This window comes from Coturnix japonica, chromosome 6 (genome assembly GCF_054131305.1).
Source record: "Coturnix japonica strain WE chromosome 6, WE-NBRP24, whole genome shotgun sequence".
In the NCBI taxonomy this organism is placed as follows: Eukaryota; Metazoa; Chordata; class Aves; order Galliformes; family Phasianidae; genus Coturnix; species Coturnix japonica.
This window is the reverse complement of record NC_140668.1, coordinates 26,754,636-26,777,968: the sequence shown is the minus strand read 5'-3', so window position 1 is coordinate 26,777,968 and position 23,333 is coordinate 26,754,636. Positions and strand designations below refer to the sequence as shown.

At 36.5% G+C, this 23,333-nt stretch overlaps 1 protein-coding gene across 9 annotated transcripts in view; it reads right to left on the bottom strand.

Annotated features, from left to right (window-relative positions):
• Positions 1-22,916, bottom strand: part of TOX3 (TOX high mobility group box family member 3) — a 116,767-nt gene extending 93,851 nt beyond the window's left edge. For 3 of the 9 annotated variants that reach the window (XM_085551809.1, XM_085551811.1, XM_085551810.1), the window contains exons 1-2: positions 18,527-22,912; positions 4,306-4,439 (exon numbers count right to left, since the gene is read on the bottom strand). Coding sequence is in view for 2 of the 9 variants with exons in the window: in XM_085551801.1 (XP_085407927.1) it covers positions 4,306-4,439; positions 18,527-18,716 (324 nt within the window). In the remaining 7 variants the exon portion in view is untranslated. Of the gene's footprint in view, positions 1-4,305; positions 4,440-12,465; positions 12,626-18,526 lie in introns of those variants that run through there. The other 6 variants (XM_085551803.1, XM_085551806.1, XM_085551801.1 and 3 more) reach the window with 5 other exon arrangements.
• Between the last annotated feature and the right edge of the window lie 417 nt (positions 22,917-23,333).

The window sequence follows — 23,333 nt, the reverse complement described above, 5'->3', positions numbered from 1 at the left end:
AATACTTCAGCTTGCCTTCTGCCGCTCCACTCCTCATTTGCCTGCTATTGACAATAAAGGTGTGCCATTTCCCGTAAAACTTTATTCCAGCATTCAAATTTGTCTTGGAAACACAAGCAGGTGAATCCTTGATCTGCAAAAGATAAATGCTATACTGTTCTAGTTCATCTGACCAGTCTGTCAATGACAGTCATTCATCTGCTGTGGAACAGTGAACAGTGCACCATGAATTTGCTAACACCACATCTGCCAGTACATTTTTCTTTGATAGTAAGTGAGGCATAATAAACCTTGATCTTTTTTATATGCTGCTTTTTGTTTGGGAAGTATGATGTATTGGCTATTTACTGCTTCACTTTTTTCCTCTATAGAATCACATTCTACACTCTCAACAAATTTCTTTCTCTGATTCAACACAAATGACTAGTTACAACTCTTAAAAAAAACAATAATTTAGCAGTAAGACCTCCATGACAAAATTTTAGGCCCTCATTTACCGCCCTGACACCTGCTGAGTGATGCATCAAAGAGAGAGGGCCTATTATTGCCGTAAGAACTTGAGAAATTTCTTTCTGAATTCCAGTAAATAACTTCCTTTTCAGCAGCTTATTCAAGATATATGAATGTGATGAAATTCTCTGTTCTGTGCGAGTGAAAATGTTTTCATTTTCATTCAGCAAGTAGCAATCTGCAGCCCACAAAGGCATTAGAAAGAATGTTCATCTTTACAGTGCTCCATGGAAGTTGTTAGAACACCTCTGTCAAAACTTTTCAAGCTAAAAGCTCTACCTCGCTGACCAATTAAACACACACACAATTGATCATTTAGGGGCTGGAAAAGTATTCTCAGATCTTTCATTGCCTGTGTGATGGTATTTTGCTAGCAGTACATTTTTCAGTAAGTCTGATTCTAAAAGAGAGCACACTGCTGAGCTGCTTTTTTCCTATAACAGTAAAGACTCACGTTCTCCTATCATGCCCCTTCCAGAAGAAAAGCCAGTTTGTGTTTCACGCAGCATGGATGAAAAACTATTAACTATGTCACAGATTTCTTTCTAGCCAAGTTTATTTATACAGAATTAGGGTATCTTTGTTTTTTAGGAAAAAGAAAATAGGTAAAAGAGGAGAGGGACCAAACTAAGGTAAGTACAAATTATTTTATGCATGGATGTACTTGGATTAAAGAACAGCTTTCCACTCATGCATACTGCTTTATCTCACCTGAAGTTAATGGACTCACAATAATTGACACCTACTATGAACCCAACTAATGTCATCTGCACACAGATGAGATAGCACTAATGAAAGGAAATCATGACAGAAAACAGCAGTAGTGCCCCCTGTTAAATATATTGTGTCTGTACTTAAGTAAGCCAGTATGAAGATTGTTTTGACCCCACTGGTCTCTCTCACGTTGAGATGCATGTGCAAGGGTTTAAAGCAACATGAGATAGGCTTCTTTTACTCCAACACCGAGAATCCTTTGAAAAATGAATGATTATGTTTCCGTATGAATAAAAATTACATTTGTTTTAAAATATTATCACACTCCCTCTTTTTCAGCTTGACTGGTAGAAAATTATTGTCCATTATTACAGAAGCACAATCCATTAGAAAAAAAATAAAACAAGAAGGTACATGCCATTCTCAGTAATGTAATATATAATTACTGGATTACTTTTTGTGTTTACTGTGGGAAACAATTTTTCGACTCTGTGCTAGCACTTTCCAGACCTCTGGTTCTATTTTTCCCATTCTCATGAGCAAATTTCTCTTTGAATGTAGACACTCTCTAGAGGGAGACTGCAACTGCATTTATAAGTGTACAAACAATGATAATCACTGACACCACATTCCTAATTGATTTGAGTCAGGAAGATCTGGAACAGCTTAGCTCATGCAGTAGGTGCATTGTGGAGCAACTTGCACTTATTTAAAGACAGAATGATAATTACCATTAATACAATAGCAGAAACGCTCTCCCATGAGCTTTATTTTCTAAGCTAATATTAGAATTCTTTCATATATTCACCATATTTCAGATTTTCTTTCTTACGCACTGAAAACTGGTTAACTTTTTCCCCTACTGTAATGTTCCATGTTGAGAACAGCAATGAGAACAAGACAGAAAACCATCTGTAGAAAGTAAAACAACCATCTAACTGACATATATTTTCAAATTAGTATAAATATTGATATTGAGCTTATATTTTATGGCAGCATCCACCAAGAAAACCAAGCACTGAATCAGTACTCACACAGAGACTCGTACCAATAGTGGCTAAGCAATCCTTCCTCCAAATACATCACGTGTAATTGATTTATTCAAAATAGAGGTACTGGGTTACACATATCTTTACCAAGTTTCAGCATTGTTTCTTTTTGTGCAGAGGACTACTCAAATTTTTGTTACAGATAAATAACATTTCCTTCAACAACATGTTCCCTTACTTTACTAAGCTTTTCATGTATAGAGGCTCAGCTATTAGCTGTTCTCACTTCAACAGTTAGCAGGATACTTGTCATCAGCTGATAAAACCAATTACTTGCTTTAGCAAAGTACCCCATAGTACATTCAGCATCTATCAGCTTTGAAAATCCCATCTTATACAACAGTTTGCTGTACATTTAAAAGCTGAACTAGACTGAGAACTCTTTCTAACCCTAAGGAGATAAGCTGACTGGCTTTATGGCCAAAAGCTATATCAATATCTGTACTTAACATCCTTATCAAGGACAAGTCAAATAATCCTTTCTTGGAATTACACAGTGATTAATTCAAATAAATAAACCAGACCATGTAATTCATAATCCTAAATGGAAACAACTAATTTTCAGAATGTGCCTCCTGTGAAAGAAAGCGCTGCCGTTTCAAAACCGTGATTATTCCACCTGACTTGCTTGTGCTACAACACATATTAGCCCACTTCTGAACAAGTCTGGAAAACTAAGTAGCTGGGCCTACAAAACTGCACTCTGTGGATTTCATAGGAGTCCAAATGTAAACAACAGAACTTACAGCTAGTTGTCTTTTAGATAAAGCTGACTTAAGCAATTAAGATAACAACTCTACAACATTCCAGATGAAACATAGTAAAAATGTTCATTAATAACTTAGCTGATACTGAGCTCCAGATGTTTCTTACTCTGGCAGGGTTCCTTAAGCAATGATAAGCAGATTTACATACTTAACTAATATGTTTAGTCAAAGAAAATTTCCAAATCCAGATTTCTTATTTGGCTTCAGATCAAAAGACACACTATCAATAAGGATGGAATCCAGGAAAAACCCTTTCAACATCTGCCGAGAAGTAACCAACAGATATTTGATTTTCCCCAAATTCAATTTCAGACAAAATTTTACTTCATCCAATATATTTTTTTTTTATATCCTCAAGACAGTTTGACCCCATCTTTTGCATATTCAAATCTCAGAACACAGCACTTGCACTGGCAGAGACGGCAGTTGCTAAGGAAAAACTGTTAGTTTGCAGTTCACATTTAAAATGCTATCAACAATTTCTCTCATAGTGAGAACAAAGGCTTTTTGGAAGCAAAGCCCTCACCACAACAACAGCATCAGTGATTTAAACAAGCAGGTTCAAAAATTTTCTTTTCAAAAAAACACTTTCAGTTATTAAGAAAAAACAACTATTGAAGCTCTACTCTTTCATACAGGCAAAGGATGGAAAATGAAGTTAGTATTACTGTATCATAGTTGGTATTTTTTGGCAGGTTTTCTTGTCAGTGTTCTATTGCTACACTTAAGAAAAACTAAGAAAAGACCAACTGTGAGCAAATACTTTATAGAAAATACTTGAATGAATAGATGCTGTTTTGACTTCCTTCCAAATTGCAGAAAGGAAAATACAAATATATTGTCCACTAGAAGGGCAAGTGTACATTGCAAAAGGGAGTGACCAGAAAACATGGGCTTCATTTTCACAATATGCACTCACATACACTTCTACTGAAAGCCAAGATAACAACTACATAAATGTAAGAGAGGTAAACATACAGCATTGTGTTACCACTTTAGGTATGCAGGAACTATGTGAAGGATTAGGAAAAACTGCCCAGTAGTTTTTCTTGTTCCTTGGTGTACATGAAAGAACAGAAGATATGTCTACCAGGAAACTGGGACAGATCTGGATAACGCTAAAATATGATTGGCCTCTAATACTTTATACTCAAAGCTTTCAGCCTAGTTTGGAAAGCATTGAAGTATGGGAAATATGCTAACACAAATCATCCTGGAGGACTGCAGAGTCAGAAATAAAACTGTAAGAAACAAGAACACCTTACCCAGAGTGGCTTCAGCTTTTTCCCAGTCAAACAGCCATGTCTCACAGCATCTCTTCTCCTACATGTGTTCCCAAGTTCTCTTCCATGTACTGTCCATCTTTTGGCATTGTCAGATTCCTCTGTTCTTTTTTGCACTATAAATAAATAAATTAGTCCATATCTCTTTCACACTGACCTTTTTCCAGCACTGGTTCATGTCAATTTTATTAAGCAGAAGTACACAGTGCCTTGAAACATCAATTCTGTTTGTTTCTCTGGGATTTTTAGTATATCAATAGAGTCACAATTTATCTCCATTTTTTTTAATTTTTTTTTTTTTAATGTGAATGTAGCTTTCCTGAGCTTTATGCAATTATGTTCCACAAATCCCTGAACCCCTCAGACTGTTCTTTTTAGGTCCTTCGTCATTGCTCCTTTAACTATGGTAAAACTCATGGAGCATGAAGCAGATTTTATCATTTAAAAAAAATGTGACTGTATAAAATAGATTCAAATAAAAAAAAAAAACAACAAGAACTGGTATATAACATTCCCCAGACTATCAAAGCGACATTGAAGCTGCATTCCCACCTTCAAAAACAACTTCAATACGTAAGACAATTTGAAAAACTGTAATAATCTCACAATAATTATGCATTTGTGTGAATTATACTTTTTATCTCCATTTAATTACTCACATGTACTCATGTCTGTGATTAATTAGATTGTTTTGAAGCAGCAGTGTACAATTCCTGAAGGCTTACTATAAGTGATATGCTAACTACTGACATAACAGTATAACGAGGTTTATACAAACCTTTTGATGGGGCTTAGAGCAATCCCACCCTGTGACAGAGGCATAGTCAGGCAGGAGGGGTACTTCTATGGGCAGCCTTTGCCCTGGGGCAGGCAGGTCAGCTGTGAATCAGGAGTGGGAATCCTGTACAGCTGTGCCCAGGCAGCATCTGGTCCACTTCCCCATTTTCCAGAGCTTCTTTAAAGTTACAAAACCTGCTCACACCTCAGTACCCCCTGCCTCTATTACTTACTCTGCATGGATTGACCAAACCTCTTGTTCCTCTCTCACCTTGAACATAATTCCCTTATTCTTTATATTTATTTATGTTTAGGACCGTAAGATGCTTTATGGCTGATAAACTCTTTAAGTTCAGAGTGTATACATGGAAATGAAGATATGAATTTAGAGAATTCAAATTAGTTCTGTATCAGCTTAGTTGTTTTCCTACTCTGTCATTCTAATAAATGAGTGATCCTTTAGTAAGCTTTAGTATTATAAGGGAAACAAAATCACTTCTAGACTCACTTGGAGACTTGCAGCTAACAGTACAATTACACATGAATCCACACCAGAAAATAGGAATGCAAATATTAGGAGGGTTTTTTACTTATATGTATTCTGTCTGTGCAGCAGCGTCAGAGCTGACAGCTGAAAAGACTGCACTTTCCCAAACTCTTGCTTTTTAATAATCAGCAAACATGATTGAAGGAAGCAGTAAGAAATCTAATAAAAATGAATGCAGAAAGGATTAAGGAGACAGCTCTGTGACAATTTATGGTTCTACATAGCAGTCTCTTGCTACGAGTTGCGATAAGATAAATCTTGTTTACAGTGTGCTAATCCCATGTCCCAAATAATGTCAGTAAGCAATGGATTCAAGCCTTAGAAGAATGGAGCTGCTTGTGCATTAAATGAACAGCTATGGTAGCAGCAGCCTGAATGAGAGAGCAGAAGGTCAAGGGTTATTCTAGATTACAGTCTTCAACGAGTCATTCACATCTCCCTTCTTCAGAAAATGCTGGATATAAATTATACGTAAATCTTTATTTGAGCTTTTCTAGGTCAATGATCGACTTTTATTCTCTCTGTAGAGAGAAATTTAAAAGTTGGCTTCCCGTTTTTTCACATAAGAAAGATTTTATGCATTTTTTATGACTAAAAAGTACTCTCACATCGTGAAATAAATTTAGTCATGAACAGACTGTGTATTTATATAATGTCAGATTCTCCCTTAGATCAGTGTCATATACAAAGGTAAAACTTTGCATTTCTCCTTGCAGAGCAAGTGAGAGCTCATGGACTATTACTTTTTGGGGCTTATTAAAAATCTCTTTATAGGCGGTAGGCAATTCTACTTATTACCCATGTCCTATTATTTCAAAATATTAGCTAATTAGATATCATCAGACCAACTCACCCTGAGAGGTAATGGTTTGGCCCAGATTGGGCACAAGACTGGAAGTCAGAAGCCAGATCATATTTCTAGATCTGATGTTGCATTTGCTGGTCACTTGAGGCAGTTTACTTCACTTTCCGTGACCATTTATCTTCCAACTTTCCTACTGTTGACTCTAAGATTTGAAACACTTTTTCTGCTTTGGTATCTCTCTCGCTTTGTTTTGCATCAGTAGAAAAGAATTAGCAATAAAGTTCATCCAAAAAGTTACAGGAACTCTATAGAAGCCTGGTATGTTCAGTTGTTGCTTACTGGTAATGACAATCGTTCCATTGTAGTATTATACTTATGCAACTTTCCTGTGTACTGTACTATATGCCAAAAGTGAAAAGCTAGTTCTCCACTAGTCAGCTTTTATTTTCTTTTTCTCCAGCTCATTCTAAGAAATGAAATTCCAAATTTCTTCTCCTTCTGCCATTTGAATACCTACATCTTGTAATGAAAGCTAACCAATCTGAAAGCTATGAAGCTGTATTCTTCTTTAATCACATCTGTTACAGGAGATGGTCACCTTAGCAGAAAGATCACTGTAATGGGTTGCTAATGGGCTATTAAGGGGCTTTCAAGTAGCAAGATGATCATCATAAGTAAGAACCGAGAGCCATTCTTTATTCCTCTGTAAGATTAATTTTTTTCTCCAGTAATTCCATGGATTAATAATGCAAGGTTTGTGCACCTCAGGAATTGCTTCATGGCTTCTTACCATATGCTACACAAATTCAATAATTAGCTCTTGACTTCAGAATTCGAAAATAAGATACTACTAACTGCACTGATGGATGGGAAAAATACCAAGGTGAGCAAACCTTCTGAAGGAAACAATTAGGTGACATTCTTGAGAGGGTCTTGCTTTGATCAGTTATCAGAATTACCTTAAAGCCTATGTTCCTGTAGCCCATAAACATTCTTAAGTGTGCGAAAATGCGCACGAGATTTCTAATCTCAGCCCTTGTTTTGTTACTTCTTTGTTCTTAGATGAATTTCTGGATAGTAACTTCTTCGAGAGCTTTGCAGACTAAACAGAAACGCTCTGCATTCTGTCTAAGCTTATGCTCACAGTGCTGGTTTCCTTTCAAAAGAAAGCAGAAAACATGGAAAGTGGCACAAAACATTCAGATATGAAATACTGAACTTGTGTTCTTGCTTATATAACAAATGAAAATGAAAAACACAGGTTCTTTCCAATCTCAACTGATTATACATCTTCCAACAAACTGTCAAACCATTTGACTTATGTGTTGCATTTTGCTCTCAATACAGGTCTCAATTTCTCCTAAGTTGATCAGGTACCCTTTCACTGGCAGGCAATGGAACAGAGAGACTCACCTGCACACAAGACCTTCCAGCTTTAAAGGTTACCTTTCCAATGCTGTACAAATGCATTTGCATAATATATAAGTAATGCATATACAAAACATTTTTTGCCAGTAATACCCTTATTCTCAAACATTTCTTCCCAGTTAGACACCCTTTTCTGCCTTCTTTTGGATCTGCATCCTGACCAACACTGCCTGCACACCTCACGGTTAAAACAAGTTGATCTTGTGATTGTGCCTTTATTTTCTGCCAACCCAGCCACCCCATGTTGCATCTCCTGCTCTCCCTTACTATCCCAACACTATCTTGCAGGATAAGTGTCAGCAGGTGTAAACAAGAAAAAGGAGACAAGTAGCACCATTACAGCACTGCTTTCGCTTGACAGAGGCTACTTTCAGAACAGAAAGCACTTGCAGCAACTCTTATTTGATTGGCATCATTGTCTAGTGAAGCTGGCACACCATCTTGTGAGCAGGCACAATGCCATCAGAACAGATGGGCATGTGGAGAGGAAGCCAAAAGATAATGTATGAGTACCAAATGTGTGTATTGGAGGGCAAGTTTCCCAGTCAGGAACATCACAGTGGCACTTTATAAGCTCCTGCACCTATGTTTAAGGGAGATAACGTACACACTGTACCTTCATAACAGGTGCATCGGTAACACACTGAAGGAAGAGGAAGGGACCTGCAAGCACAGCAATTCAGTGACTGCAGGAGGACTGCAGAACTCTGTGTAAGGAAAAGGGTTATGTGAAACCCAAAGTCAGTATCTTCATATCTGCGAGCTGAGACACTGTTTACTGTATATCATACTGTAGGAAGATTAGAAATGCTACACTGAATCAGACCAAAATTCTTGCTCGTGGCAGACCAGGTGGGGGTAACAGATGAGCAGGAATCAGGAGTTGCACTAAGGGGCCTCTCCAGGACACACGTACTCAGTGACAGTGTTGTTCTGAGTTGGTGTTTCCACACAGAGCATCAAATTTAATAACAGCTCAATTTAAATCTATACATTTGTGTTACATCATTGTGACTCCATCTGCACTTTTGACCTCCACAATATCTCATATTAATGAGTCCTGCGAGTGAATTATTCAGCATCAAATGAGCGAGCACTTCTCTTGATTTCTGTTCAATGTGTCACTTAATCAGTGCCACTGCATAACAGCACAGTTCCTATGTTGTTAGAAATACTCCCTTTTTGCAGCTTTCCCAAGAAGTGAGAAAGCAGCTGACACTTTTACAGTTTGGTCTGAAATCTCCTCTCAGCTAGAATTCGGTCCTAGTATATCTGTCCTCCCAACACCATCACAGCCATAGCTAGTCTGGTCAGGTGCAACGTTACATGGAATATAATGCAGGAAGCTGAATCACTGGCATGATAAATATTCATGAGTGATTTCAGTCAATTCAGACTTGGCAATATTGCACATCATCTTTAACTGGGCTTGAATCACAGGAGAAAACAAATCACATCAATTAATGCTGTGTTGTACTTCAGTATGAAACCGCATTCTTTAGTCCCCAGTGGCACACATACTCCATGAAGCCCATAAAAGTAGTAGCAAAATATAAAATAATACAGAATCGGGGAAATAGGAGTTACATAAGTCCTGAGAAAGTATATATCTCAGCAGAAGACAGAGCACCTTCACTCCTGTCAGTCCACTACACACCAACAAAACTGCACAGAAGTATCCTTACATATACCAATTGCTATATACTCTCTTAACCAGAGCCTTTTTTTTTAACCTTATTAGCAGCCATAGGCAAGGATGCGATCATAATCTGTTTCCATACCTAATGGGAGATTCTAATGCTTTCAACAGGTGTATCCCCAGACAGCTAAGGAAGGACACAGCAATGATCTCCTTTATTCCCAAGCATAAGAAACAGAAAACTGCTCCTTAAGTCTGCATGCTTCTACTTTATGTCAGTAAAACTTCAACAACCTCACGCAGCACAAATATTTAACACAGTGATAATTACTTATCTTTACAGAAAGGATGTTGCTTTGTCAATAGAGCATCATTGTAGGATACAGCAACACAATAAATCAAATTGAAAATGTAAACTTTGAGGTTTTAATCTAATGTAGTGTTTCCTTCAGTAATGGCATTGGATTTAAAGACTCACAGCATACTCTCTTTACTGAGTTTGTGCTGCTGAACATAGGCATACAAAAACTCTTTGTTTTAATGCCTCTGACTTTTTTCAACCCCCTTTTATTATACCTCAACATATCTTAAAAGACATCATCAAGCTTCACCTCCCCAGCTTTTTTCCCTTGACAATAGAATCCAGCCTGATCCGTTTCCTTTCTTTTATGCATGTTCCCACACAAATACATTGAAGCTCATTTTATTCCTACTCACAAAAACCTGAAAGAGAAAAATCTTTGATCCTTTTTGGTATGTATTGGAGCATTTTGCTATCTCCTTTAGTACTCACAGTAGAATAAATGATAATCAATAGTGATATCTGCTTGAACATAGATGTCTTGATGGAAATGCTTTGAAACACATCACAGAGCCTGATTCGGTCAGGTGTTACCTCCGCAGCAGTCCTGTATCTAAATTATACCATTTTTTAGCTGAAATTTATTAAAGGTTGCTATTATCATTTCAAAATACAGTTGTATATAGCTGGCTTCTCTCTTGTCAGTATTGACCAGCTGGCTTAGCTCTTATAGCTTCTAATTTGAAGCAAACTATCCACAGAGGCCAGAGATAGGTGCCAACAGGAATGCATGCAGTCACTGTTATGTTTTGTTTCTGCTTTTTTATTTCAGCAAGACACTGCTACTGATCACAATCTTTCAAACAGTTACATGAGGCAGAGAGGAAATTACAATTAAGTTGCATTAAATTACTCCAAGGTGCATGGAGTTCCCCTCCAAGCCCAAGGAAGGAGCCAGGTCTTACAGTTCTCACACCTATTTACCTTCTTTGAATACAGTATTTTGGAGGCTGGGGCCTACCACATACATTTTGTGAGTCCTGGGTCTCTTTGTTAGGAGGTGACTCTGAACACCAAGCATTTCATCTAAAGGTAGAACTTACAAACTGACTAGGACTGTATTTAAGACTCCGGCCTGAAAACACTGATGGCACTTACACTGAAATGTAAGTATTCAGAACATTATTTACATGTTTTTTGCAATAGACTTTTGGCTGAGATATAAAAGCATTCTAAATTAATTAAAAAAAAAAAAAAAAAAAAAAAAGAAAGAAAAAAAAAAGAAAGAAAAAAACAACACAAGAAAAAGAAATTCAAAATACTTTTACCAGTATTTTCTCCCAGAAAAGTACATGTGTGAAATAGAAAAAGTTATTTCATAGATTTCCTGTTTTATTCCAAGATCAAATTCTAGTTTAACTTAATGTGAATTAGGTTCTGGGTAAAACACAGATTACAGAACGCCTGCCAGAGTATAAATTGCTTGATACTTAAACTCCCACCCTGTAGAGAACAACTTCTGCAGGTATTTTATAAGCAACTGCTGAGGTTACTCAACCTGTTAATTACTGTCGAAAATTCAGCCTGGTATCCAAATTACATATGTTACAAAAAATGCTTATGCCAGAGTTGTCAGCAGCAAGCTGCCTTCTAGATCCCATCCCCACTGAGCCTCCAAAACGCCCTTGAAGCCAAGGAGGTGGAGTGTCAGTGAGGAATGAAATGAGGAATTTGTGGGAACACAGAAACATTGTGGGTACACACTCTGCAATGACAGATGACTGCTCTGTAAGCTTTTCTTGTACATCAGAGGTTCACAATCAAAGCTGTGCAACCTAAAAATAACTGCTCATGTCAGGGGGGTTGTAAAGCAGAAGGAACAAGTACCACTTGCACCCAAGTCTCAAAAACCAAATGGATAAATACACTAGCTTTAATAATTGCAACAAAACCATTTCAGAGCACAATTGCAATTGATCCACTGACAAGATTGGGTTCAGAAAAGGCTACTGACAAAATTCCACACCTCAGGAAAAAGTTAATGAGGCTGTCGAGGGAGCAGCAGGGCCAGATTTAGTGCCAAAAATGCACCAGCCACACTAGAGTGATGAGTAAGGTGAAGACAAAGTAGCACTAAATGATAAGTAACAGTATAGCTCAATGACAGACAGATTTAGATCCCTGGAAGACCAATAAACAGAGAACAAAAATTGTTAAATCAATTCATAAGAATTATGCTGAATCTTGACTAAAATGCACATCAGACAAATAGTGCAGCATTAGAGTTAGGAAATATAAGAAGTCAGGACAATAGTCTATGTGTCACATGAAATATGAGCAAGGAAAAGGCTCTCTTGGACTCTTTGGATGCAGTTTAGTACTTTCTTGCTGAGCTACAGCAAATTTCTACTATCATGATGACAAAGACACCCTGGCATCCTTTTCCTGGCATTTCAAAAGCAACTGCAAAGAATGTGGGGATCAGGCTGAGCCCTTAATCAGCACCCACTCAAAGCTCAACAAAAAAAATGTCCAGATCTGCTTCCTAGGGTTTCTGAATAATAATTTTCAGTCAGTCTGGGAAAAAAAGATACAAGACAACATGGAATAAATCTCTGTTATCATGACTCATTTATGTTACTTACAGTTCAGGGGTGAAAAATCATGGCAGTGGATGACTGCTGATGAGACCACTCTAAATTAGCTGAACCAGACTGGAAAGTCCATCTTAGGATCTCATAAGTATAATGCCAGCAAAAGACCATTCACTCAGTGCCCAAATGCGCTCATCCAAATGCCACAGCAGATTTTACTCTGTACTTTGGTAAAACAGAAAAGAAAGAACTGAGATTTTTCTTATAATTCTACTCTAAAATCTTCAAATTTGTTTGGATTTTTTAGTCTAACAAAACAGTGCTGATGTCCAAAGATGACAAAATCTCATGCTTGATATGTTTAATAAATTCCAATTAAATAAGATACTTAAATTTACAGAGAATTAAAGTTATTAAGGTTTCTTTAGTCCTGAGATAACAATAAGGATCTATCAAACAGCTTAACAACCTAGGTCGAAGCCAACATAGAAAAAATTCAATATTGATAAATGAAAACGAATGTACATTATGGAGATAATGGAAATTAGTCCTTCATCATAGCAAGTTCTAAGCTGATATATTACAGAAAAGGCACCTAACCAGTGTTGTGGAGAGACCTGAAGGATGGCCTATAGTGGGAATGAGCACTCATAAAAAGAAAAAAGAAAAAAAAAAAAAAAAAGCACTTTAATATAGAAGGAAAATAATGAAGTAATGCGAATAAAAATACTATAGATTTTCTGCATCTCAAAGGGGGTATTGAAGAAACAAGGTTCACAGAAGCAGATAAATATGATGAAAGCAAAGAATAGCTCTTAGATAAGGATAAATTGCTTTTTAAATTCATGTTTTGTTTATTTTCTTGAAAACAAGACAAATAGGAACAGGCATGACAAAAAGTGTATTAAGAAGTAATGAAAGCTATAAAGAAGGTCAACTGGGAGCTTTTCTTCTCCTCTTCCATAACACAATAAAATGAGGTAGTTATTAAATTGAAATGGGGCAAATTAGGAACTGATTAAAGGAAAATAATTTTTCTCACACAACATATAATTAGATTTTGGAACTCCTTGTCATGGCATTTTGCTAAGGCCATAAATTTAACAAGATTCACAGAGGAATTAGATTCCTTGCAGATAAATTCTTGAGATATACAGTGGTTGAAACTAGGAAATTTACTTAATGTTGACAAAGAATTACTTCAAGTGATTTAAATCTTAATGTTTCAGATATTAAGACCAACTTAACGAGTGCTTCATAGATGACCCCAATTAGTCAGAATGCTGGACTAAGCCTCAGTAGAGTAATGCCCAGATACTTAAGTCTCAAACATTACTCTTCTTGGCTATAGAGAAGCAGCTTTACAGTACCAGCCAGGGTTAAAACCAAGTCTCAGGTCAGGGAACTGAGTGGCAGAGGATGGCTCTTGTATGAGGTTCCTGGTCACAGACACCATAGCTGAGGAGAGATTCCATGTGGAAGATGCGTGCAGAGTTTGCTTCCATCTTTACCAGCTGAACTTACTGCCATCAGATCGATTTTTTTTAGTGCTGACCATGAAGTGTTTCAGTAGAGCATCAGGAATGGTGTTTGACTACCCTAACCCAACAATATGCAGGATTTACATTGGTTAACCTTAAGACCATCTCTTTCCTGAGTAGAAAAATAAAAATAATTGGTGCAGAAAAGACAGAAGGCAGCCAGCTGATGAATGTATCACAAACACAAATGTTTAGATCACAATATTTGAGGAACAGAGAAGAAGTCATCCATTTCTGGGAGCAGCAGACTTAGCACAGCTCAAGAAACAAGTATACTGGAACCAGGAGAATGAAAAGGTTAACAATTGCAAAAACAGAGCCAGAACTTGAGAGGAGATCCAGGCTTTGACAGTTTGGCCTGTGAGGTTTCATAAGTTTTACACAAAAGAATAAATACCTCTTCACAGGTGCGCAGAAGCAGAGTGTCAGACAGGCCTTTTTGGCCTATGCACTGTGATCAGATGGATATCAGCTGCTCAGGTCAACAGAACTGCATTTCTTGTTGCTCTTCTAACTTACAATTCCTTATTGAACTTCAGTATTGATTTACTTCCAAATCACATACTGTACCTTCTTGCACTATTGCTTTTTAGGTAAACACTAACAACACTACAAGATGGAGCTGATCCAAAGCATTTGCTAATTCATCAGTGGCGGGAAACCTACGTGATTTCAAGCAATGCAAATTGGTTTGGCTTCTGCACAGCTCCTACTTTTTTCAAACTCTGATGGCAAAGAATATTTCCCAGGGTTCATATCAAGTATTCATTTTAACAGCATTAATTTATGATGTGTGTTATTCCACTCCAGCTTGAGCAACGACTTATTCAAAAAAGCAAGCAATTTTCCAAGGTAAATACTCATTTTCCATTCTAACAGTGATGCTCTTTGTGGAATTTTAAAAAATGGGCAGAGTTTGGAAAATATCTTTTCCACACTCATTGCCTCAGCATTATTAGGATACTTTCAAAACCTTCCTTGTAGTATTCCAAGATTATCTGCCATACAGCTTCTATTGCAAAATGGGAATTCTGAAGTAAAACTATGATTTTTCTGAAAGGAAGCTCTATACGTATTTTTAGTGCTTTTAATAACGTTATCTGTTTCTCTGACCTCAAAACACTGTGGATCATTATAAGATCACTCAGCTTAAAAAAACATATGTGTTATTTTTCAATACAACGTTGAATTAATTAACAGTAGGTCACAAAACCTCCCTAATGATCTCAGGAAAATGTCAGCGTAACTGTGCCCTTTGTGTTGGATTGAACGTGTCCCTTCAATAACCTGCTGGTGATTCTGGTTAACTATAGCAGATCATGGACGTGCTGGGGCTCCAGATTTCTGACCTATATAATCCTTTATCTTCACGGTGTTCGCAGGGAAGACTGTCAAAACCCAACATCAGCGAATGGTAGAATCTATAAATAATGCAAGATTTTTATTTTTTTATTTTTTTATTTTTATTTTTTTTAAGCAGGAGCAGATGCATGTTCACAGACAGGCATGTCATGGCTGATATTAACACTGCAAGCCAGCTTTTCATTGTAGTTATGTAACACAAAGGGATTTCTGGACAACAGGACAAAGTTAATGTGCTTGGCCCAAGTTCTGTCACTTGAAACACCATTTAATTAAAATACACATTGTAATATGTGGACAAAATTGGTAACTCAGGCTCTCAAAGAATGCGGCTTTTGAATGTGAAACAGCGAGTCTGAGAAGTGCTCAGAAAATTAAGCCTTGACAATGGAAAGCACTAGGGTGGAAAAATATGGCGTCTTACATTTGGCATTTAGAGCAAAACATGTCTTGTGAAACATTTCCACTAATAAATTTCTATTTGATTAGTTAAAAATTTTATCAAAAGTTGGTTATTAACTACCAGCTGAAGAGAATTTAATATACAATAATTCTGGAGTCATGAATGCTCATACCACATTGGATATTTATCAACCCAAGATCTGCTAACAAAAATACTCTTAAAATAAATTGCTTTTTTTTCCCTCCAAGTGTACCTGAGGAATCTGTGTAGTGCATAGAGGAGACCTGTACTCAGCAGCACAAAGAACCCGAGCACCTGCATGACACTGTGTATGTACCAGATGACATTTTCTTAAGGACTACAAAAACTACTAATGAGTCAAACAGTACAGCACGCACAAATAAACACCAGTTGTTAAATTGTATCTACCTGGAAAAGTCAATACATGAGATCATTTTCAAATAATAATAGTGCTATTTTAAAGAAGTTTCAGATTTCTAATCAGGAAGAATCATTATGCAAAACTTCTTTTATAGAAAAGGAACATCAGTTTTAGTCTCTTTTAGTAGAAGAAAAAGTAGATGAGGGAGCTTGCAACTTTTTTTCTCTGTATTATTTTTCTGTTTATAAAAATACTGTTATAATCCTATATAAGAAGTATTTAAGTATATAAAACCTACTATAAGAAGTGATTTGGCTGGGTAGGGCTCAAAAAATGCATCCTGAAGCAACTGCTTCAGTCAAGGCTGATGCTTTTCCTCAAAAAACAAATGAGAAATCAGCATGGTGAGCTGTGGTTTCAGATCAAAATTCAAACTATTTAAGAAAAAGTATTTTCAGTACAGTGAGTTATGTAGACAGTTATTTAAACACGAAGAGACAGGCTTTTCTATGAAAAAAATAAATAAATAAGTCACCTTTTCAGATATTGTGTAAGAAAAATCTTACAAGAGGCATTTTTCCCTTTAAATTTAATTCTGACCTTGAAACAAAACAAAGAAATAAAGAATAAATTCTGAGTGGATCAAATAGTTTCTAAAATAACCCATTTATAAAGAGGATTCTACATAGCCATAGAAATGTTTATAAATAGATGGCACATACAGAAATATAAAAGCTGATTTTGCAGAAAAAGCATGATTTTAAGAGATCTGCAGCTGTTCTCAACCTTGAGCACTGCCTATATGAGTCAAGAGGTTTTTGTCTAGTTCTGAAGCTAAATTAACTTCATGGCTTGTTTTCTATCCCCTTGGGTAAGCCCCTGACGTATACCATACTAGGCAAAAAGCTTACCCTCAATTTCATCTTCCCCAAATTGAAATGCTTTAAAAAATAAGCATAAATGTATTTCGAAATGCAATTGCTTTGGCCCTAAATCTAGCTTTTCTTGGCAGAGTGCATTTGTTTTTAATCTGAATGCTAATACTTTGAAATGTGGCATCATATATAAAACTGTAATTTACATTGTGCCAGAGATCTATACTATTGCAGTACTAGTCAATCAATAGATGATTGGAGTCGTGTTTTTTATTTGAAGTGAATATTAAACTGTAACATAATGCTGCAAATTATGCTACAGATGATACGTACAAAAACAGAACAACTCAATTCACTTCAACTGTCTCAAAGAGGAGGAGAGCAGGTTAGGAGAAAGTGACTTATGATTTTATACCAGCTTGCTAAGTATGTCAATGATACATATCTGCAAGGGCTACACTGCTGAAAGACAGATCTCATGGAATTCTGAAATAAGATTTTCATAATGACTTCAATGGGAATTAACTTCAAAAATTGGAAGTATTTGCAGATTTCCAGATCCCTCTCCAACTTTTACTCCTGCCAGCAGACCTTGGTATGAGTACAGAAACAATTTAATTTGTTTCACAATTATACGAAATACATTTAGTCCATTTCACTATATATATATATATATTTTAATGTAGACATAGGCAGAATTCCTGCCTGGACCTCCTCATGTAGGAGTGCAAAGCAAGCTGTAGTACTAATTCTTGAATTTTTCCTGTTTTTCCTATATTATTTGCAGTTGTTTCAACAAAAATAAGTAATCTAATTCAGATCAGGCAAATAAGCCTTACACAGTCAAACGTTGTGCTCCAAGCTGTAAAAACTAGAACATCTGCCCCATATTTATCAGGGAAATGGATAACGCCTACCCAAGTTTTTAGCTTCCTTTCTAGCTGAGAAAATTTAATGAGCATTTCTTCTATAAGAGCAAAAATATTTGTATGTGCTGGAATATCCAGAGACGATTCTAAAAATCATTGTTAAGATCACTTTATAGGGGGAAATCCTTTTCAGTACATTTACTGCAAAATTTTAAGGAGATGGAAGTTTTAGCAGAGACAATTATAGGCATTTATGTTTAAGTTTTTCAGCCAGTAGAGTTTCCCTAAGCCCTTTAGGTTTTGAATTTGGTACCAAAATTTGCTTCTTCATAATGACCTAGATGCATTTCTGTATGGCTGAACTGATACTTAATGCTTAGAATGAGGTTTTAAAGAAATATTATGTATTTTTCCTTCTTTTGTTAGTGTAAGGGTGATATCTCCAGCTACATTCTTTAATGGAACAAACAGTTGGGTTATCTCTCCCTTATTGGCATCCTAGAATGATTTACACCAGCACACAGTCTGAGTTGGTTCAGAGCTTCCACAAGATGCTTCATGGATCTGCCACTCAACCCATGAAGCCACACCACAGTGATTTGGGTTAAGTAAGGACACTTCTTCCTGTTGTCCCAGCCCCTCCCTAAACCCCTTCCCCACAAACAAAGGTCTCCACTCACCAATCCAAGAGAGAATGTCTTTGAGAGAAGGCTGAAGGCAATACTGCATGATTCTTCTGTGTCCACCCATACAGTGAAGTAAAGGTGTCAGCTCAAGTCTGTAACAGGGAAAACACACAACGTAGTTATTGCACAGCAGCATATCTTCTCCCTTTGCAAATACTGTATGAGGCAGGAAGAGATGACTCATGCCTTGTCAAGAGAAAGGGACCAAAGGACTGTGTTAGATAGCAGTGTTAAAGCGTGGGAACACAAGATTAGCATCATCTTCATCCTTTCTTGACAACTTGCAACTACAATTATTTGGCAAATCTATTGAAGGGGATACAAAAAATGGTCACAGTGGCTACAAAGCATTTAAACATCTGACAGCTTTTACTGGAACTTAAGAGCAAATTACTCCAGAACTGAGGACTGGCTTCCTGGAAGAGCCATGGAGAACAGTTGTGCTGTCTTGAGGAATGGTGATTACATGCAGTTTGGATTCTAATTCCAGAATGTACATATTTTCCTATTTCAAGTGTTACACGTAGCTTTTTTCCATTTTTGCAGTCTGTTCATTTTGCTGCATAGTGACTGATTTACTGTAAGGATTATGTTGCAGTTACTATCACAGGCACTACCTTACTGTGTTTTACACAAAGCTCTACAGAGAAGAAGCTTGTTTATTTCTTGTCCTTTTATTGGGAATTTTTATTCTAATACAGGAATTTAGTTTAAAAAATAAAAATGGCCTTGTAAGTCAAAGTAGCTGACCAAGGCTTACTGAGCACAGAGAAGAATATTATAAGTTCAATGCAGGATAGAAATAGAACAGGAAAAATCTCTGGAAGTTTTAAGGGCTGTCAGACACTATAGCCATGAAGCTACAAGCAAACTCATCTTGCTACACTTTGTCTGCAGAATGTGTATAGGGAAAATGTTCTTTCAGTGGCTCTTACATACAAAAATCCTTGATAATTTCAGTGGTGTGAGAAGTTAGCTCAACTTCCTTTTGATTCTTATTTCTGATTGTCACATATACACATACGCAGCAAGTTGTTTTAGTTTTAATTCAGTTTTTAAGGAAACATCAGTAATAGCTAAAGGTAGATTTGATTTAGTGCTCTATTTGCTATATAAATAATAAAAGTACATATTGAGTGAAGTAATTGCTTTATTCCACATTTAATTCCAATTATTTTTTAAGAATTGTATGAAGTATAACATTGCTTATTTCCACTTAAAATTACATACAGCATATGATAGCATGTGCTTAATTTTCTTGGCTAACAAGCTAAGTTACTGTGTATATGGGCAATCAAGGATATCAAACAAAATCATAACCAAAATAAAGCATATGAGACAGATACAGCACCAATACTATGAAATAGGGTGCAGAACAAAAGCAATCACACAAATAAAGATGGAGAATAAAAGGAATATCGTAACAATAGTTGAGATAAATTGTCACATCTTTAAGTGCATGAGAAACAAGAGGTTATTAGCGGAAGCAGTATTACTTCCAATGGCATGGGTATTCTCATGACAAAAGAAGTAAACATACAGTAGACAATGCTTGTAGAAAACAACATGAATCATTCTGGGGAAAAAAGAATAAAATCTGCAGGAAATCAGGAGCCCAGCAAGAACTGAACATCTGAAGACTGACAAAAATGACAACATCAGAAGGCATCTGAAGAAAAATACTTCACAATCTTTGGATGATTTAATTTTAAGTGGGAAGACACAGAAGAAATATTAGCAAGATCTTTGAGAGAAAAAAGACAGGTGACAATTTCTGGCTGAAAATGTCATCTATTAACATAGGCTGCCAAAAATTACTCCTGTTTCCTAATAAAGGTTCTTTAAAATATAAATAAAATAAAACCCATTTAATAATAGTTGATATTCAAAACACAATTTAATCTACAAATAAGAAAGACAAGTATTAGATTAGCAAGACGATATGGGAGTTACCAGTCACTGACAGGGGAGAGTTCCCAATCGCAGAGTCAGTAATAGAAGCTAAAAGTTCAAGAAATGATAGTCTGTTTCCTCCAGTTGATGAATTTTAGCTTTCTCCATATGGTAACATCATAGAATGGTTTGGGTTGTCTTGCAGATGGATAACAACTAAAGATCTGTCACAGACTGAATGCTGAAAGAACTAACAGCAGACACCTGGTACAATAACCAAGGGGCAGTTCAGCATGCATCAAAGAAAAAACAATAAACTTCTCTCATCTCTTAAATAGTGAACAGCCCAAGAGCCCCTTCATGGCAGTGTACTGACAACATCACCTCTTGAATAGGGACATCTCTCAAGGTTACCTCTATGCAAAGGTCCCTCACATCTTGACATCAAGATGCCTCGCTGATAGAGATCCTCAGTGACTAGCAGTATCTTTAAGCTTTGTTTGCTTCACTAAGATTATATCTTAGATTGCCTTTTTCATACAGTCCCTTAGACATAAACTGTTAACCAAGCCTGGGACTAGAAGTGGATTCAGCTGCACCTAGGCACCTTCCCTCTGTGATTCAAGGAATTCAGAAAGCAAGGGTGTCCACTCTGAACCTAGGGACTGAATAGGAGGGTCTATTGGACATGCGTGTTTAACCCTATCCACTATGCAGTCAATAAACAAAAGTATCCAGCCATTTGAAACTATTTGTTAAATCACTACTTCTTATCAATAAATATAATGCTGTTTCTCTTATGACTACACAGTAATTTCAACCCATGGCATCTCACTCCACTACACCACATTTCCCAGAGCCCATCCAGCATGGTCTTGAGCACTTCCAGGGATGGAGGCATCCATAGCTTCTCTGGGCAACATGCTCCAGCGCCTCACTGCCCTCATATCATCTTAAAATAACAGCAAAATGATATTTTCTTTTAACTTAATCATCACCCACAGTTTCCAGCCTTGAGGTTGAGATCCCATGCCATAAACTCACAAGCAATTTGGATTACTATCCATAAAGATAAAATTTAAATAAGCAGGAGATCTGGGCAGGTTTGAATGCATACACGAAAGGCTGGAGGTAGACCTTAACTTACCTGTGCTGAGATCCTCTTATAAACCACACTGCTGAAACAAGGGGAAAGCTAAACTGAGAAATAAGTGCATTTTTATATATTTTTCACTTGTGTGCTGCATTCCTATGTTCCATCTGGTTTCTCTTACAACCTACACCCCTAATGACAATTGACAGTTCAGGAATTTTATGACCTTGATTCTCATTTTTGTAATGGACTTCTTGAGAAAATATGTTGTTTTGGGACACTCTGACTTGCCAAAATATGCCAGACCCAATATCTGAATCAAGCATTCCAACATGTGATTCATGCAATTTTATTGCCTGTCGTGAATATTCTTTCTATTTTCAATCAAGAAAGCAATTAAAGACTGCCTTCTGTGTTTAGAAATTGTAAAATACACCTCTTTTGTGACAATCACCTTTTCTGTTGCATTAGCAGCCTAACTCACTGACCATCTAACAGTTTGAATGCAGTGATTATGAATCCCATACTACGAATCACCCTTGCTACTTCATTATGACACATTACAAGAAAAAAATAAGGCTGCCTTGCTTAGGATTTAGACATTAAGTATTCACACATATTAGAACTGCATAATTCCTGAGTCAGCTTTCATCCTGTCTGTAGTTGTGGTTTCACTCAGACCCAGAAACCATTTTGTTACAGAAAACATTTAGCTCTTTGCAGATCCAGTGCTAAGAACAAGGCAAAAACATATCCCTTTCAGTGCTTCAGTTTTTTCCTGATTCTTCACTTGAGACACCTAGACTCTTAGCAATTCTACTCTCTCCAAATTAGGCCTACTTTGGCTTTAAATAGTCATAATTGGTTCTTGCCACTAATTACACATCTATTATTAGAAACTGACACATTTTGAAGGGCCTCAATGTTTATAAAGCTCTAGAGCAGAAGGTACACATGGCTTTTGTCTTATGTAAAGGCAATGGAAACAAGCAGAGAACAGCCTGTGCTCAGTAGTCAACTGAAGAGTAATACCTTGTGTTTGTTTGCATTTTATAAAAGCAAACAAACAAAACCAAACCCTACTGCATTATGTTAAACAACGTGAAGGTTTAGCATAAAATGTGGCTAGAATGAATATAAAGAAAAAGATTTGTCTCATTAGATGGTGTGAGTTTCGAAATCTGTTCTAAAAGTATTGTAAAGTGTATAGTGTTGTAGATTAATGCACTGAATACATTTCCACAGTGCTTGATGTGTTTCATAAAAGGTCCATTTCAGAAGTGTGCTGTATTATAGGTGAACAGTCGCAGTAAATAATCTTGTTACAGAAACCTAAGCAATTTTTACAAGGCGTATTTCTGGCTGACTGAACAATTTATTCTCCAGATGTCACATTGTATTTTTCCAATATAAAATGAAACAGCTTTTTTTTTTTTTTTCCCTTTTTCTTTTCTTTTTTTTTTTTCTTTTCTTTTTTTTTTTAAGGCAGACTCTTTTGTTTGATGAGACTGCATCAAAGGTACTTCCTTAAGAAGAAAAACCTATCATTAAAACTTGCTGTGGTATAAAATGTACACCATGTGATTACAATATGTAATTTGACATTTAATTTGATTTAGAGTTACAAAAAAAACCCTGCACTGAAGTGTGAACACTGCTGAGGACGTCTGTGTGCATTTAAAAACAAAAGGGAGAGGAACATCAGTTCTCAAATCCATCATCTATGCAGATCCTAAAGGTAGCTGATGAACTCCATGTAAAGTTAAAACTGCCACATCAGATATCACAAGCTATTAAACACATATGTTGTGTTAC